The sequence below is a fragment of the Dromiciops gliroides genome, chromosome 5 (assembly GCF_019393635.1).
Source record: "Dromiciops gliroides isolate mDroGli1 chromosome 5, mDroGli1.pri, whole genome shotgun sequence".
Lineage (NCBI taxonomy): Eukaryota > Metazoa > Chordata > Mammalia > Microbiotheria > Microbiotheriidae > Dromiciops > Dromiciops gliroides.
This window is the reverse complement of record NC_057865.1, coordinates 294806462-294823441: the sequence shown is the minus strand read 5'-3', so window position 1 is coordinate 294823441 and position 16980 is coordinate 294806462. Positions and strand designations below refer to the sequence as shown.

The 16980-nt window shown below is 47.0% G+C and overlaps 1 protein-coding gene across 8 annotated transcripts in view; it reads right to left on the bottom strand.

Annotated features, from left to right (window-relative positions):
- Nucleotides 1-16980, bottom strand: part of SCUBE1 (signal peptide, CUB domain and EGF like domain containing 1) — a 234040-nt gene that overhangs the window by 9938 nt on the left and 207122 nt on the right. For 5 of the 8 annotated variants that reach the window (XM_043969294.1, XM_043969297.1, XM_043969296.1 and 2 more), the window contains 8 exons: nucleotides 15979-16095; nucleotides 12194-12316; nucleotides 10559-10678; nucleotides 8892-8984; nucleotides 6441-6557; nucleotides 4259-4417; nucleotides 3020-3223; nucleotides 509-670 (listed from right to left, as the gene is read on the bottom strand). In XM_043969294.1, the coding sequence (XP_043825229.1) occupies nucleotides 509-670; nucleotides 3020-3223; nucleotides 4259-4417; nucleotides 6441-6557; nucleotides 8892-8984; nucleotides 10559-10678; nucleotides 12194-12316; nucleotides 15979-16095 (1095 nt within the window). The remainder of the gene's footprint in view (nucleotides 1-508; nucleotides 671-3019; nucleotides 3224-4258; nucleotides 4418-6440; nucleotides 6558-8891; nucleotides 8985-10558; nucleotides 10679-12193; nucleotides 12317-15978; nucleotides 16096-16980) is intronic. The other 3 variants (XM_043969295.1, XM_043969298.1, XM_043969302.1) reach the window with 1 other exon arrangement.

Genomic DNA, 16980 nt, shown 5'->3' with positions numbered 1-16980 from the left:
GAATGGAAATTTCCAGCAGAGAACAGAGGGGCCCCTTTGACCAGCTCTGATCGAGCTGCTGACTGGACCTACGCCCTCATCCCATTTTGACAGAATAACTTGATAGGAATTCATTAGATTTAGAGCTAGGGTCATGTAGTACAAACTTATTTCACAGAAACTGAGATTCAGAGCCCAGGGTTTCCTTTTTGACTGGGACTAGATGAGAAAGCAGGCTTGGTTTGGTGCAAGCCTGGGATGAGCTTCCCATGGGGTTGTATGAGGGCCCAGGGGAGGGAAATACATGCTTGTATGTCAGTTGTATAGTATTACCCAGAATACTCTTCCAGTTTTTCCCTTGGGTGTTAGCTTGACCCAAGTTGATGCGATTCCATTGAGTAGAATGACTCCAGTAACATGGGCTTAATGGTAAGTGTTTGTGCTTCCCAAGACAAAATAGTGACAGACTGAGACAACATAGGGCACATGGTGGACTTGCCCACTCCTTTAGGAATCAAGTTTCACTTGCCTCCACATTCAGACACATTTCGGGCGCCTGCTAGGCCCTGGCCATCATTACTTGGGCAAGGCTCACAGGTGAGTTGACCTTCTGTATCTTGATATGTTCCTGGCAGGCAAGGAAGGCACTCACTGTGCTCTCCGCTGTAATAGGTGCCTGGTCCACAGGCCACTGAAAAACCAAAGCAGAATGCAACTATGAGGACATGCCTAAATTTGCTTCTGAGCAAGGAAGACCTTAAAAATGGATGTTCTTTTGGAAGATCTATGATGCTTAAGTTGTCTCTCTGTGCATCCTGTCTTCCAGATCAATGTTTTGCTTGTATAGAGATCATATTTTCTTTTTAACATTATTGCTTTTTGTATCTCTTTTTCTTCCAGATTGTCCTTAACTTCTGCGTATATGTATTAACAATCAGTTGTTATCTCTTTGGTAAGATTTACCAGTAGATAGAGTGCCAGGTCTGGAGTCGAGAAGACTCCTCTTCTTAAGTTCAAATCTGGCCTCAGACACTTACTAGCATGTAACCCTGGACAAATTACTTAACCCCACGTGCCTCAGTTCCTCATCTGTAAAATGAGTTGGAGAAGGAAATGGCAAACCACTCCAATACCATTGTTAAGAAAACCCCAAATGGAGTCACAGAGAGTCAGATGCAACTGAAAAACTACTTGACAACAAATTCAGATTTTCTGTTCTTTCAGAAACATCCTGCTGTACTTCTATGATATTTTGGGAACCTGTAAGATCATCTGCATCATCTGATATTGATTCATTTTCCTTTGTCTTACAATATTTATTTAGAGATATTTGGACTCAATTAGCTGATCTGGAGGTTATACTCCCTTGTGTTATTAATATTTTCCCTGTTATTAATCTCTCCCCTGCCTATGTGCAAGGTTTGAAACTTACTTTTCTTTCTCCTGAGATCTTTGGTAATTTCAGCCTTTTTACCTTCTATTCCCCTATCACTCACTTTCTGACTGTTTCCCCTTTAAGGGTGGTTTCCCTTGGGGCTGGGCCTCAAAGCTGTACCAGCTTTCTCCCACACTGAGCAATTTAGTTCTCAGTAGTCTCAGTCTGTGCCCCAAGTGATTTTTTTTGGTGGGGGACAGACCTGCCTTCAGCTGGATGCCAATTTTCTTCTGATGTGGTAGAGCCTCCTTCATCTCTGTCCTTTGGTTGTCTGGCTGAATAGTGGTTCAGCATAGTGTGTTTATACTCTGTTATCTCAGGCAGAATAAACTGTTCACAGATAAACTGTACCTTGACCTCAAAGCAGGGAGGATGCAGTAGGTGTGGGTTCTGGTACAAGCCATTGCATTGTGCCACCATGCCATAGCATGGGGGCTAATAAAGAAGGGGGTGCTCAGTGGGCACTTTGGGAATTAGGAATTAGCATTCTTTGCTATAAGTTTCTTGGGTTGTGACCTTGTTAGGGTTCTTGGTCTCAGGTGGTGGGGAGAGTTGTGATTTCTTTGTCTCCTGTGAATACATTTTTACTGTTCCATTATCTGTAATTATCTTTATTTTCTCACATGGTGAGCTCCTATGAATGGCAAATGATTGTCAAAATTTATATACCCAGTTTTCGTCTCCTGAGTCCCAGTCCTACACCACCAACTACTTACTGGGTATTTCAGAATGAATCTTTAACAAGCATCATAGATCTAGCCTGTCTAATACCAAACTCATTAACTTTCCCTTAGACCCTCCTCTCTTCTGAACTTCCCTGTTTCTGTCTAGGTGACCACCAGCCTTCTTCTAGTCATTCAAGTTCACAACCTGTTCATCCTCAGCTCCTCACTCTTCCTCACCCCATAGGTCAATCTTGCCCTTGTTACGTCCATAACCTCTCTTCCTTTTTTCACTCACACAATGACCACCTTAGATCATCACCTCACAGCTGGACCATTGTAATACAGCATTGTAATAGCCTCCTATTTGGCCTCTCTGCTTCACGCCTCTTCTCTGCTACAGTCCGTCCTCCACAGCCTGCCCAAGAGATGTTCCTAAAGCACAGGTCACAAACTCCCGTAGCTTCCTGTTAGCTCTAGGATCAAATACAAACTTCTCTGTTTGGCCCTTTAAAGCCCTTCACAGCCTGGCTCCAGTCTCCCTTTCCAGGTTCGTTATACATTATTCTCCTTCACATACTCTGTGGTCTGGTCAAATTGATCTTCTTAATGTTCCCCATGCACAGCCCTCCAATTCCTATCTCCCACTCTCCATGCCCCATGCCTGAAATACACTGTCTCTTAGAATCTTTGGTCTCTTTCAGTACTCAGCCCAAATGCTACCTTCCTGGCCCCCCCCCCCCCCCCCCCCCGCCCCGGGACTATGTATGTGTGTAGAGATATAGTGTATCTATTTATATTTGTATATGTTGTTTCCCCTGATAGAATACAGACTCCTTGAGAGCGGGGACTGTTTCCCTGTTGTATTTGTAGCCCTAGGACCTGGCCTACTCCCAGGCACATAGTAGGTGCTTAACAAATACTCCTTGACCGATTGACTCACCACACTTGCCGTCTTGCAGCACCGTGCCAGGGCGACACGCCTCTTGTCCTTCAGGGGTTTTAGCTGGTTTCTGGGCCACTTCATATTCTGTACCCGAAAACTGGAGGTAAAATTGCTGTTTATTAATAGATTTCCGCAGAGTTTTGATGGCAGCCTGCAACTTCTGCTCCAGCTTTTTCCGGACACAGTCGGTGTTACAGGTGTCTGAGTAAGAGATGAACAGGAAGAATTTTTAATAGTAAGATACATTTCTATAATACTTTGGTGTTTACATGGTGCTTTCCTCATAACAGCCATGGGATTATTAGGGTGAGGATTATTATCCCTCTTTTGCAGATAAAGAAACTGTTGAGGGCCTAAATGATTTGTCCAGAGGTGCTTGAGGCCTACGTTCCAGACTTCTGACCACTTCTGGGCCAGCTTTCTTTCCACTTTAAATTCCAGAGTTGCCTGTTTAGTGTCCCAGACAGGAGTGAGACCTCCTGGTGGAGTGGATGGCATTCTGGATTGGAGTTAGGAGATCTGTATTTGCAGTTCCTGAGATGTGGGAGGGACCCTTGCCAGGTGACCTGGCCTCTGTTAGCTTCCTCAAGTGTAAACCAGGAGTAAGAAGAGCGTGTAGCCACAGGATTGTAATGAGATCCATTGAAGGGTATGGTAACTACTTTGCAAACTGTAAAGAGACCAATGAATGGAAGCTGCTGTTATCACGAGGACTTGGTTGGGATTTCGTTGGTATCAGGAATTTCTGATGAAGAAACCTGCTTTTCCTAATAAGACCTATGGCTCTTCTGCAACTCAGAGCTTTTGAGTTTCCTGAGGTGTGGAGAAGCCGAGTTCTTTCCTCAGGGTCACCTTGGCCAGTAAGGACATGGCAGGGGTGGTTCTTGAGCCATGACCTCTGACTCTGAGGCCTGCTGCCTCCTCTATAGCTTTTCTTGTCATTGTTGTTATTAGCACTGTTTCATAGACTGTCCCAGAGAAAAACCTCCTTTGGGTCAAGCAGGTTACCAACGCACAGAGGAGAGACACTTCCTCATTTTTGCCTTGAATCCTTACGGCTAAAATCTGTGTCTATGTATATGTACACACACACACAAGTGTATATTTGTGTGTGTATGTGTGTATAAAATAGATAACATATGTGGTATGTATTATACACACACATATATACATATATTCTTGTTATACAATTATTGCATAAAATAATAAAAGTCTGTAAGACAACCTTTCACAAACCTGAGACCTCATCAGACTTCATCTCTACCTCAAACTCGGCAGTGATATGGGACACTTCCTTTGAAGGAGACTTGCGACCTCGACGCTTCTTCTTGGATGAGTCACACTGGAGGTTCACAAAGGTCACTTGGCAATTGTCTGTACAAGGAAATTGACCACCTTGGCATGACAGAGGTGACATGAGAGAGAGAGACAAGAAGTATATGGTAGGCAGAGCTGGGAGGGCAGTGATTGGACAGTATCCTTCATGCATGGTGCTGGGCATGGAGGAGACCCTCAGGACATATAGAATGAATGAATGGATGGATGTGCCATTAACCAGAGGCCTACATGGAGGATGGTAAGTAAAGACTTCAGTTATTAAGTTCCTACTGAATGTGGGTACTGGGAATACAGAGATACCGTCCCTTCCCTCAAGGAGCTCACAATCTAATAGAGATGATAAGATATGAACACAACTACAGCATAAGCTAGAACAGGATCAAGGCCATGGGAAATGTCAGAGTGGCATCCTTTGCCAACGTGGACTGGCAGTTCCTTGGCAATGAATTTCAGAGGATTGCCAGAGAGGTTAAGGGTCACATAGCCACCTTGGGTCCTCCTGACTTAGAGGCCAGCTCCATCCACTGTGTCACTGTGGCTTTCAGGAAACATCATATGGAATGTAATTAATGAAAGTTAGGCTGTCACCCCAACAACTGAAATATTTTAGTGATGGGAAAGTGTTAAAATAAAAACAACTTGGACACAGAAGGCTCAGAGGATTTGAGCTAAGAGAACCTTGCATCCTGTCCTTCAATTTGCAGGTGAAGGAAATGAGGCCTAGGCCAGGTCAGTGACTTGTCTAAGGTCACATAACTAGTGAGTAGCAAAGGCAGGATTTAAACACATGTCCCTTGCTCCAAACCCAGGGTTCTTTCTGCTTCCTTGTGTAATGATGTGTTTTGTTTTGTTACTGGTTTTTTTTTTGTGGGGCAATGAGGGTTAAGTGACTTGCCCAGGGTCACACAGCTAGTAAGTGTTAAGTGTCTGAGGCCGGATTTGAACTCAGGTCCTCCTGAATTCAGGGCCGGTGCTCTATCCACTGTGCCACCTCGATGCCCCCTTGTAATGATGTCTTAAATTTGTACAACCCTTGGTAGTTTGAAAAGTGCGTTATATCCATGATCTCATTTGGTTCTCACAATAACTCTAGGGTGTAGGTAGCACATTTCATGTCTTTGACAGATACCCCAATCCACTGCTTCTCCTACTAGTTCATAGCAGCAGCGACTGAGGCCACTGATGGCACAGGGGATCCAGCACTGGGCATGGAATCTGGCCTCAGACACTGTGACTTTGGGAAAGTCACTTAACTTCTCAACTTTAAAATGGGGACACCACCGGCATTGACCTCCCAGGGTTGCTTTGAGGATAAATGAGATAATATTTGTGAAAAACACTTAGCCCAGTGCCTGACACAAAGGAAGCACTATAGAAATGCTTCTCCCCTGCCCTCCAATCTGACATGGGGTGTTGAAGAGAGAGAATTGGAGTTAGAGTTGTTCACTGTGTCCTCAGTACTCTTTGGGGTAGAAAGTGACCAGCCTCAGGTCCTGAGACGGCTCTAATCTGGAGAGTGGGGGAGGGTCAGTTCAGCCACAGCTGCTTATTGACAATGGTCTCCAATGACCTGCTGCAGCTCCTTTGGCTCTGGCTTTCTGCTCATAAAGAAATGTTCTGGTGGGTCATTTGACCTCCTTCAATGGTGCAGGGACAAGAACCCTGGTGTCCGGACTCTAAGACCTGTTCTCCCTGCTTTCTCCTGCTGCTTGTATAGCTCAGCCCATCACCACACCCTGAACTTCTTATTCCTTGGAGCACAGACTTGGCATGTGGTGCCTTTTTAGAGTCTCTGTCTCATCTGTCTGTGTTTCCCCAGGGCCTTCAGAGCAAGGGGCCTTACGCACAGTGGGCACTCAGTATGTTTGTTCATCCCTTGATAAATACATGTTGATTTTCCTGAAGTCCTTTCTGTTGCCTTCCCTACTTGCTATCCCTATTTCCTACCAAGAAAGGGACTTGTCAGACCCTCAGATCAGGGCCCTCTTCCTCTCCAAGTCATTAAGATCCTCTGCTCACTGGCTCCCATGAGGATGGATGACATGTGCCAGACTCCATGGCAGGCAGGCAGGCAACTCACCTAGTAGTGCTTGCTTTCCCACCTCCTTCACCTTATCCTTGCTGCGTCGACGCAGGTGACATTTAGCATCTCTGATTTTGAAGCGGGCTTTCTGCTTGACGGGAGGAACCAGAGGATCTGCAAAAAAAGCCAAAGCAGAGGACTCCTCAGACCCAGATGCTTGGGGGCCCAACTGAGGGAGCATTCCAAGGTGGGGGCATGATGTTCCCCAGGATGTTATCCATCTCCTTCCCTGGCCCACCACCCTGCTGTGATTAATGGTGGTTTGCAGTTACTCTGACTGACAGTGCCCTGTCACCTTTGACTTTACAGGTGACCTGAAAGAATCAGGAAGGGCTCAGAATGTGTCAGTAATTTAGTTACCAATGGCCCTATCTATGGCACAGAATTATCACAGGCCAAACTCTTCACAGTTCTCTAAGCCTAAGACCTCAGGCATTTTGCACCACAAAAGAGAAGCCGACTTTCCTAGGGACATTGAACACTTGGGATCACAAAGACAGGTAGGGAAAGCCAGCTAGGAACAAGTGCATTCACCAGCCACGCTGGGTCCACCATAGAAACCTGTTATCTGCCTTACTATGTCTCCTGCCTTTCAATATAATTGGCTTTAGGACATTACAATCAGCTTTTCCACACAGAAGCCAATAACCTTTATTCTCTCACATTTGATCTCTTGCCTACAGGAAACGCCAGTGGGACAGAGTGTTATTCTCTTAGGGTTATTGTCAGTACCTGCTGCCTTTGCTCACTTTTTAGCCAAAAACTGGCCTTATTATGGTAACTAGTCAGAATGGGTATATCTCTTGCTACTCCCAACCTGGGTGGGCTTTGCCCCCTAAGGACCACTGGGTCTTTCCATTTTACTATGAAACCAAACTATGTTGCTGTCTCCCTTAACTAGAATGCAAACCCCTTGAAAGGAGAGTGTCTCTTCCTTTCCTTTTTGTATCCTTGGAACTTAGCTCAGTGCTTGGCACCCACCGCTTAATAAGTGTCTTTCCATTCTATTCACTCATTTCTCTTGACGAAATAATAAACCAGAGGGGGTTTCAGTGATTAAAGTTTGAAGGACTTTGGCGGAAGCAACAGTGGGGCTTCTTTAACAAGAGGCCCTAACTTATTAAAGGCAGAAACAAGATCCAGTTCTATAATTTTCTTAGAGCTAGGTGAATTGTAGGCCTATGATTCATTGATCGAATTATTGAAAGAGGATGGTTCTTGGAGCAGCCAGTGAAGCTTTTTGCTCTCTAGCTGGCAGAGGGAATGAACAAAGGGAAGAAGTCTTCAGTCATTCGGTTGCCACCGTTGGTCAAGACATTGCCAAAGTTTCTCAGTCCAAGCATATTTCTTCCTTGTCTTCCTTTTGCCAGGGATGTAGGGTTAGAACGAAGAACTACAGAATGTTCAAAGTAGAATGGACCTCCAAAGACCATCTCGTTCAGCTTTCTCTTCTTACAAATAAGGAAATGGAGAAAAGCTGAATCACCGAAGGTACGCAAAGATGGATCGGGTGAGAAGGTTACCACCCTCCCTGTGTACATATGTGTCAGGAGCTCTGGGAAACAAAACCATGGGATCATGGCTTTGGAGCTGGAAGGGGTCTTAGAGACCGTCTCATCTAGCTCTCTCCTTTTACAGATGAGGAAACTGAGGCAGGTAGAGGTGAAGTGACTTTCCCAGGGTCACACAGCTAAGAAATGTCAGAGGCAGGATTTGAACCCAGCTCTTCTTGCCTCTAGGTCCAGCACTCTGTCCATCATGCCGAGTTGCCTTTCCTGATGACTGTCTTCTCAAAGGATCACAGATTCAAGAAGAAATCTTTTGTTCATGTTGGAGGCAAATGGCAACTGCCCTGCAGTCTTAGAATTTCTTGGGGGTACTTAGAGTTTGAGGATTTGCTTGGAGTCTGTGTCAGAGGGGGCCTTGAATCCAGGTTCTCCTATCCGAAGCCATCTCTCCATCTACTCCACCCACTGTTAATGAGAATCAGAGTCCCCTGGAATCTTGACCATGTACTCTTAGTATCTCAGCATTTGGGGGCTCCCTAAGTCAAGAAGAAAGAAGCTGGAGGGTGCAGTGCATAGAGTGCTAGCCCTGGATTCAGGAGGACTGAAGTTCAAATCTAGCTAGAGACACGTAATGGCTGTGTGACCCTGGGCAAGTCATTTAACCCATTTGCCTCAGTTTTCTCATCTCTCAAATGAGATGAAGAAGAAAATGGCCAACCATTCCATTATCTTTGCTAAGAAAATCCCCCCAAAGGGGTCCTAAAGACTCAGATGTGACTGAAAAACTACTGAACAACAACAATAAAGAAGCCTCTCTTCCCCTGTTGCACCAACAGCTTCCCTGGAGTTTGTGTCTTTCAGGCCTCGTGCAGCTTTCCTAGGGCTTGCCAGTGTAAAGTGCTGGGCAATGCTAGGCAAAGGAATAAATAGGGGGTGCTACCTGTGCAGTTGGGAACAGTTGAGTTGCGTTTCTGCTGTGACTTGCCCTGTTGTCCTGGGATGCCACAACTCAATGAGTAACTGCTCTCTGAATCTGGAAAAGAGAGAGCAAATACACTGAGGCTCCAGCAAGAGTCCTTGAGAATGTTGCCCCTCCCCCGAGTCCTTCGAATTAGCATTCTAGCTCCGACTTAAATGGGAAGTCGCCTAAGAGTGGAGTAATGATGATGAGGACACCCAACAGTATGGGGGATAACCAATCAAAGGGGTTTAATCTGGGTGCATGAGCTTCTACACAGAATTGTCTACATATTACCCATGTATGTACCTCATTGTGGACCTCATTTCATTGGTCTAGGGTTGGCCTGGGAGGGAAGCTCCACTCACCCTGCCGATCCACCCCTGCTTTGCACATTCTAGTTGAGGAGGGCAGCTTGGGGGTGAGGGGCAGGGTGGAGAGGGGAGCCCTGGGACATTCAGTGCCTTGCCCAGGGCCCCACAGCTATGAGGGGTCAGAGGGTGACTTGGAGCCCGGTTTTCCTGACTGAGGCCAGCTGTGTGTCCACTACACCCCACTGACTGAAGAAGTCATGCTAGTAACAGAGTGACCGACACTTGGATGGCCCTTCATAACAGCAGCTCTCATGTCTTGAGCACTTCAAATACTACAAAGCACTTTTCCAAGAAAAGCCCTGCGGGGTTGGTCAAATGTATTTTTATCCCCATTTTACCAGTGAAGATGTGAAGGTTCAGGGGGTGAGAGAAGATGCCTTGCCCAGGATCACACAATTAAGAAGCAGCAGAGCTGGGGTCAGACCCTCATCCCTCCAACTCCTGGTTGGGTGCTCTTTTTACTGGGCCACACGACCTTGTTACTAACAATAAGAATGATCCCGTCTATTTGCAAACTGCTTCTTTCTTTTCAAAGCTCTTCCAAAGCCTGATTATCTAAACACCCTGTGAAGTATTTTATCATGTAATGGATTTGTAGTCATAAGAGACCTGGGCTCAAGTCAAGGTTACTTAGTGACCCTGTCACTCTAGGTGAGTTACTATTTCCATCTCTGAGCCTGTCTACTCACTTGTAAAAGGAGGGATACCATTTGTGCTCCTCTAGTCCCCCTCTGCTGTGTTGTAGTGATCACATCGGATAACGTATAGGAAATGCTTTAGGGTCCCTAGAAGTGCCCTATCAAAGGAGCCTATTAACCCTATTTCACAGACAGGACAGCTAAGGCCCACAGAACTAAAGAAGCTTACCAAGACACCCAGGTGACCAGGGCCTGGCTGAGACTCAAACTTTGGCCTCCTAATGAGTCCAGCACGCTTTCCAATCTGGTCTAATCCAATCTAACTAATATTTATCAAATACCCACTATGTTCTGACAATGAAAAAGATTTCTTCAGTGAGCTTGCATACCCTTGGGGGCACATGACACACACAGTCTGGTCTGAGCAGGATAATATGAGGAGGGTGAGAGCACTAACAATTAAGGGGATCAGGGAGGGCTTCCTGTAGGAGGCCTTGCAGGAGGCCATGGATTCCACTCCATGTTTCTCATGTTTGACCAAAGAAGTGAGAAAACCTTCAGTGCTCTGGCTCAAGCCACAAGAGAGGAATCCTTCTCCCTCCTCCCTGTGGGGTGGGCCTTCAGCTGCTGGAGTTACCTGGAATAAAGAGCGTGTTAGAAGGGCAGGCCAGGAAGCAGGTCTCCAGGCCTCCGGTCCTGCTGCAGGCCAGCTGGATTCGGGGGGCTGCCTTTGCACTCGGGGGGCATTTCACCATCTCTGAGGGGGAAGACACGAGAGGTCACACGGTGAGGGCAATCCTCAAGGAGGAGACCCATGCAAAGATCAGGAATGTGAAAGGGGTGGGGCGGGGGTGGTGGAGAAGGGATTTCTTAGAGCCCACTGCACCCACAGCCAGGATGCAGCATCACTTCACTTCACTTCACTTCACCAAACATTTTTTAACCAGTAACTCAGTGCAAGGTCCCTGGTGAGATGGGCGGACTGTTCAGGAACTCAGGCCACAACGTCAATGAGAGGAGACTTCCACAGCTGCAGCCAGAAGGAAGCGTGGCAGTGGCCCTATCCAGCCTTCTTAGAACATGATCTCGGGGTGCATTAAGAGGGACCCAGAGTGAGGGTGGGCAGAGGCCAGCCTGCTTTTGGGGTGCTGTGTTTTGTTCCGTACACCACATCTTTAGGAGGACATTGACACATGGCCGCTTCTCTAGAATGGGAGTACCAGGATGAGCCAAACACCAGGCAAGCACCCGTGATGGAGGACTAGGGAGAGGACTGGACATGTGGCGTACAGGGATTGGCTGAAGCAGCTGGGGAAGAGAAGATGCGGGAGACCAGACCGCTGCTTGTCAGTATCTACAAGGGCTCTCATGGGGTGAAGGCGTCGGCTGTGCTTGTTCTGCCTCGCCCACAGAACTAGGAGCAATGGGTGGCAGCCGGGTGGCTGTGAGGACTGTTCCAAGAGGGGAGAGCTGTGGCTGGAGGTGGTGGTTTCTCCATCAATGGGACTCTTCAGGTGGTGTCTGTGTGACCCCACCATCAGCGTTATTGTGGAGAAGAGTTTTGTACATTTACAATGGACTAGATGACCGTGGAGCAGCAAAACATATAAGAGCTGAGGTTCTGTGAGAAAACTGAGGGCTCAAGAGGGGAAACAGCTTGTCCGAGAACTCGGAGCAAGTCGTGGCAGAACTGGGACTGGGGTGAGGAGACTTTTTCCTACTTTCTCCAGGGCTGCCGTGGTCTGGGAGGAAGGAGCCACTTAGCCTCACAGAGCCAGAGTCAGACTGTGGGGAAGGCCTGGCTCTGGAGTCACAGGGTCTCAGTTTGAGTCCTGACTCTGCTGCTTACTCCTGCCATAAGCTTGGACAAGTCATTTCCCCTTCTTGGCCTTTTTCTCTGTAAAATTAGAAATTTGGGTTAAACAACTCTTTCTTATTTTTTGCTGAGGCAATTGGGGTTAAGCGACTTGCCCAGGGTCACACAGCTAGTAAGTGTCAAGTGCCTGAGGCTGGATCTGAACTCAGGTCCTCCTGACTCCAGGGCCGGTGCTCTATCCACTCTGCCACCTAGCTGCCCCTGGGTTAAATGACTCTTGTGAGGAGCCTTTGAACTCTAAATCTATGATCCTGTGGACCTGTAACCCTGAACTTGCTCTTTGTGGCATGCTTTCCAGTCCTTCCACTGTGCTGATAATGGGGATAATTCTTATCTCCTTCTGTCAGTCCTGAGATCTGACCACTGGTGATGGGGAAGCAGGTGGGACCCACTCACCAACACAATCCTTCTTGTTCCAGTGGAGCTTCCTTCCGGCAGGACAGGCACACTCATAGCCGCCCATTGTGTTGATGCATCCATAGTCACAGCTCCCATTATTGATGCTGCACTCATCGACATCTAGAAGCACAGAAGGCCAGGCCAGGCCTGGTGAGGTCAGAAGGCAGGCAGCCTTTCTCACTGAAATACAAACCTCAACAGATAAAGTGGAAAGAACATTTTCTGGGAAGGCGCACCATGAAAAGAGAAGACAAACACTCAGAAATGGAGTCACATGGGCAGACAGCCATTTGAGGCAAATGGTGGAGTAGATGGGGTGCCCTGGACTTGGGGACAGGAGACTAAGAGTCAAGATCTCGAGGCTTTGCATTTGCTCATGTGTGGCCCTGGTAGGAGGTCCTTGGATGGAGCGTATGACCCCGGGGGCAGGAAGGGCCTGTTTGCATTTTGTCTGTATGCCCACAGCCTAGCACAGTGTATTAAGTACATACTAGGTGCTTAATAGAAACTTGTTGAATGCTTAATTGTTTCTCACTAGCTGTGTGACCTTGGACAAATTACATCCCCTCTCTGTCCCTTAGTGTTCTATCTGTAAAAAGAGGGAAATAATACCAGGCCTGGCTGTCTCCTAAGGCTGTGGGGATGGTGACAACCAGCTGAGATCATGTGTGCAAAGCGTCTTGCAACCCCTCCAATGCAGCAGCAATGTCAGCTGTTAGTAGTTCACCCTCTGTCCTTTATCAGATAGACGTGGTGACAGACACATGGAAACATGCTTAAAGGCCCTATTAGTCAGATTCCCACCCAACTTTCCAGGCTTATTCCATTTGGCACCTTTCACAAAATCCACACGCCGGCAAACCTGGCCGAAGAGCTTTCCCTCAAACTTGGCCTTCCTCCTGCTGTGTCTTTGCCTTCTTAGGGCTGTCCCTTAGCCGGTGGCATTTTGGCTTCTCAAAATACTTTCCCTCCCTCAAGGCCTATCCCAGGCTAAAGTAAAGCCTTCCCAGAATGCTTCAGTTAGCCTTCTCTCAAATTACCTTGAATTCACTGACCTGAGTGCACATGGTTCTCCTACTCTTTCTCACCCGATGGACTGGAAGGTTTTAGGAGACCGGAATTGCTTCATTTTGGTCTTTGCATATTTAGGGCTGAGTATAGTTGCTTGTGTACAATATGTATTTAGTGCTTCTTGAATCAGTGGAACAGACCCAAGTATAAATTCCTCTAGGCACACCGTCACTCAGATAACTTCTAGTCACGAACACTCCCAGATAATAGCCAGCCACAGACAAATATAGCAGCTACAGTCTAACTGTCACACTTGCAGCCACACAGTCTGATTAGTAGTACATAGTAGAGACAGGCCCAGTATGTCACATACACACAAAGCAGCAGAAGGCAGATCACAGAATTTTAGAGCTGGAAGGGACCTTGGGAATGACAGAGTCCAAGCCCCCAGGAGAAATAAGCCCTGAGAGGAGCAACGACTCACTTGGCACAGTGAGGTCAAGTTGAGGTCTCCAGCTCTTTCCATTATGTCTAACTGCCTCAGCCTTCAAGGGCTGGGATGTTTGGCCCTCCTCAATCCCAAGGCTTAGCCCCAGGGAGAGGACATGGGAGGGCCTGAGGTGCTCCTCCACCAACCCTGTCTTCTCCCCTTTTCCTAGTGCCCAGCTTCAATCTCCCAATCTCTTTCTGCCCCCAAGGCAGATGCCCTCTTCATCCCCACCCCAGTTCGTTTACCCAAGATGCTAGAATTCTTGGGCACAGCTCTGGTCCTCCCCCAAATGCCTAGCTTCTCATAATAAACTATAGTCTAGTATAATGATGACTTGATTCAAGCCCGTTATGACTTTATACTTTTCAATTATGCTATTCCTATATGTTCTAGTCTGTAGTGTAATTATTTCTCCTTTTTTGGACTTAAGAGAGATGCCCCTAGTTAGAAAAAATTAGTTTGTATGAACAAGCCCATATTCACTCTTCCTATGTTGGGGCCATCATGAAAGGTAGAATAGAGTAATGAGACCCTGGAGATTGACAAGTCTCAGCTCTGAACTAAGATCTTAGTCTCTTAAAGCTCTTCTTCTTTGGCCTCAGTTTCCCCATTTATGAAACTAAGGGGGTAGAATTTAGGTTATCTCTAAATTATTTTCCAACACTTGTAAGTGAGCACTGGACTGAAAGCCCCAGAATCACAGGATCTCAGAGTCGAAAGCAACTACGTTGTCTCACTCATCTCTGTATAGGATTCCACTCTCCAACTTTACCTGACCAGTGGCCAGCCAGTTTCTGTTCAAAGACCTCTAATGATGGGGAACGGGCAGCCCACTTCACTTTGGGGCAGCTCTCATTGTTACATGAGGGTCCTATCTGGTCCTCTGCGTCCCTACTCTGCACCCCCACTGCTGTCATCCTTCCAAAGACAATGTGCATGACATCTCTTCAGATAATGGTGACATCTAGCCTAGCTCCTTACTTAGGTCCTCTCTTCCCTGGTTCCTTCAGCTGGACTCATGTAGCTTTGTCTCTGATCTCACTCACCATCCTGGTCACCCTCATGTGGATAATCTCCAGCTTTTCTGTGCCTTTCTTAAAATATGGTACCCAGGATCAGACACAACATTCCACAAGTGGTCTGACAGGGCAAAGCCAGTCAGGCAGTCAATAAACATTTATGAAACACCTACTATGTGCCAGGGACTATGCTAAGCACATGATGGTAGGACTGTTATCTCTCTGGTACCAGACACCCAAGGGTTGAGGGTTGAGAATTTTTGGGTAGACCGTATGTGAGGATGATCATCTGATCTTCTTTTGGTACCTGCTGGTTGGAATGCCTTTGCTTCCTTTCCCTTCTTCTTGACATTGCCTTCTTTAGCCCTCTCCTCACACCTCTTCCCCTCTTCCCTTCTCATACTAGTGACCAAACCTCTGTTGCTATTCTCTAGGGATAGCTTTGATCTATATCCTTATCCTCTTGAGGGTTTATTTTCTCATGTCCCCAGCTCATTATCTGGTCACAGGCTGTAGCTCTAGCCCAAGTCCTTCCGAAGGCTCTAGAGCTCATGGGTTTGCCTCTTTCCTAGAATTCCAGTTAGATCTAGGACTAAGAGATGCTAGGGCAGGAGCACTGTTTGGCCCCTGGCCAGCCTTTCCTGTCAGTGAAAGTCTCCTTGGACAGAAGACACGAGACACGAACATAACATCTGACAGAGCTGGGAGAGCCTCAGGAAGAGGAGGACCCTGAGGCCCAGAGGGCTTCCTCAGCTTCTTTGTAGATTGGCGCTCAGTTGTTTTGGGCCCAGGAACCTTCCGCAGCCTTTCAAATAAGTGTGGCTCTGGTCCTGCCATTCAACAGTCTTCCCTGCTCCTCTTGCCCCCTTCCCTCAATACCTTGACTGATATTACCATGAAGGATACATTTAAATAGAGTTGGGAACTGTTAGAACAGGAAGGAGACCTTACTTAGTGCTTAGAACACGGAACATTAGAGCTGGAGGCTTTGGAGCCTACAGTGCTGGAGCGGGAAGCAAATGGAGAGATTCTTGAGTCTAATCTCTTCATTCTACAGGTAAAGAGACTGAGGCCCAGAGAGAGGGAATGACTTAACCAAAATTAATTTAACTCCTAATTATTTTTAATTTCTTCTCTGATATTATTCGATTGCAACTTAATTTCTTTATCCCTCCCGGCCAGTGCTTGTTTCTCAGTTGCCTAGCCTACTTCTGGAAGTATCAGACCCCCCACCCCCTTTGGCTAAACGAGTGACTCCAAACCTCCACAGTGGGTCAGGCCGTACAACGCGTAGCCGCGGTGACACAGGCACTCGAAGCTGCCTGGGGAGTTGATGCAAGTGTGGTCACAGGTCCTCTCGAAGGAACACTCGTCTATGTCTGGGAGGGGGAAGGGAGAAAGGACTGGTTAGGACTTTAGGATTATCATCTCAAAGTTGGCCAGATGGTTAGACCCCCACCTGAAGAAGTGCCCTCTCTTTCAGTCTTTGTTTGAAGACCCCACCCCCAGTAATGCAGCACTTGGGGCTGCCCAAAACATCGTTGGACAGTGCTCTTAGGCATTTTCCCCTTCCATTGAGCTGAAATGGGCTTCCTTCCGACATTTCTCCATTGGTCTGATCTTCCTCCATAGGACAACTTCTTAGATACTCATGTTCTCATCAAGTCTCAGAGTAGCATGGGACTTGAGGCTAACTGGTCTAACCTGTACCTGAGCAGGAATTCTCTCATGGTTAATAAGCCATTGGTCAACAGGCATTTATTAAATACCAACTGTATGCCAGCCACTGTGCTAAGTTCTGGGGATACAAATGCAAAGGTGGAAAAATCCCTGCCCTCATGGAGCTTACATTTGAACTGGTGAGAAATTACGTACATACACAAGACCAGATCACATGTATCCAATACCCACTGCCTGCAGCACTCGAATGTGGCCCGACCCAGATTAAACAAACAAGGAGCTCAAACTGTAAAAGTAAAAATACGATAAAATACAATAGGCCAAACCCCAGGTAATGTGACATTTTACAACTAAGCCAATATGCACCCACCACAGGGGTCCTTCTATGTGGGTTAGTGACCCCAGACCCTAAGCGTGTACAGAAAATCGTCAAAATGGATACAAGGTAATTTTGGGGCCACTGGCAGTTGGGGAGATGAGGAAAACCTACATGGTGGGGCTAGAGCTGAGTTTTTAAGGAAATGGGGGTTTTTAAGAAGTGGAAATGAGGAAGGAGAGTCTTCCAGGCATAAAGGGTGGCCAGT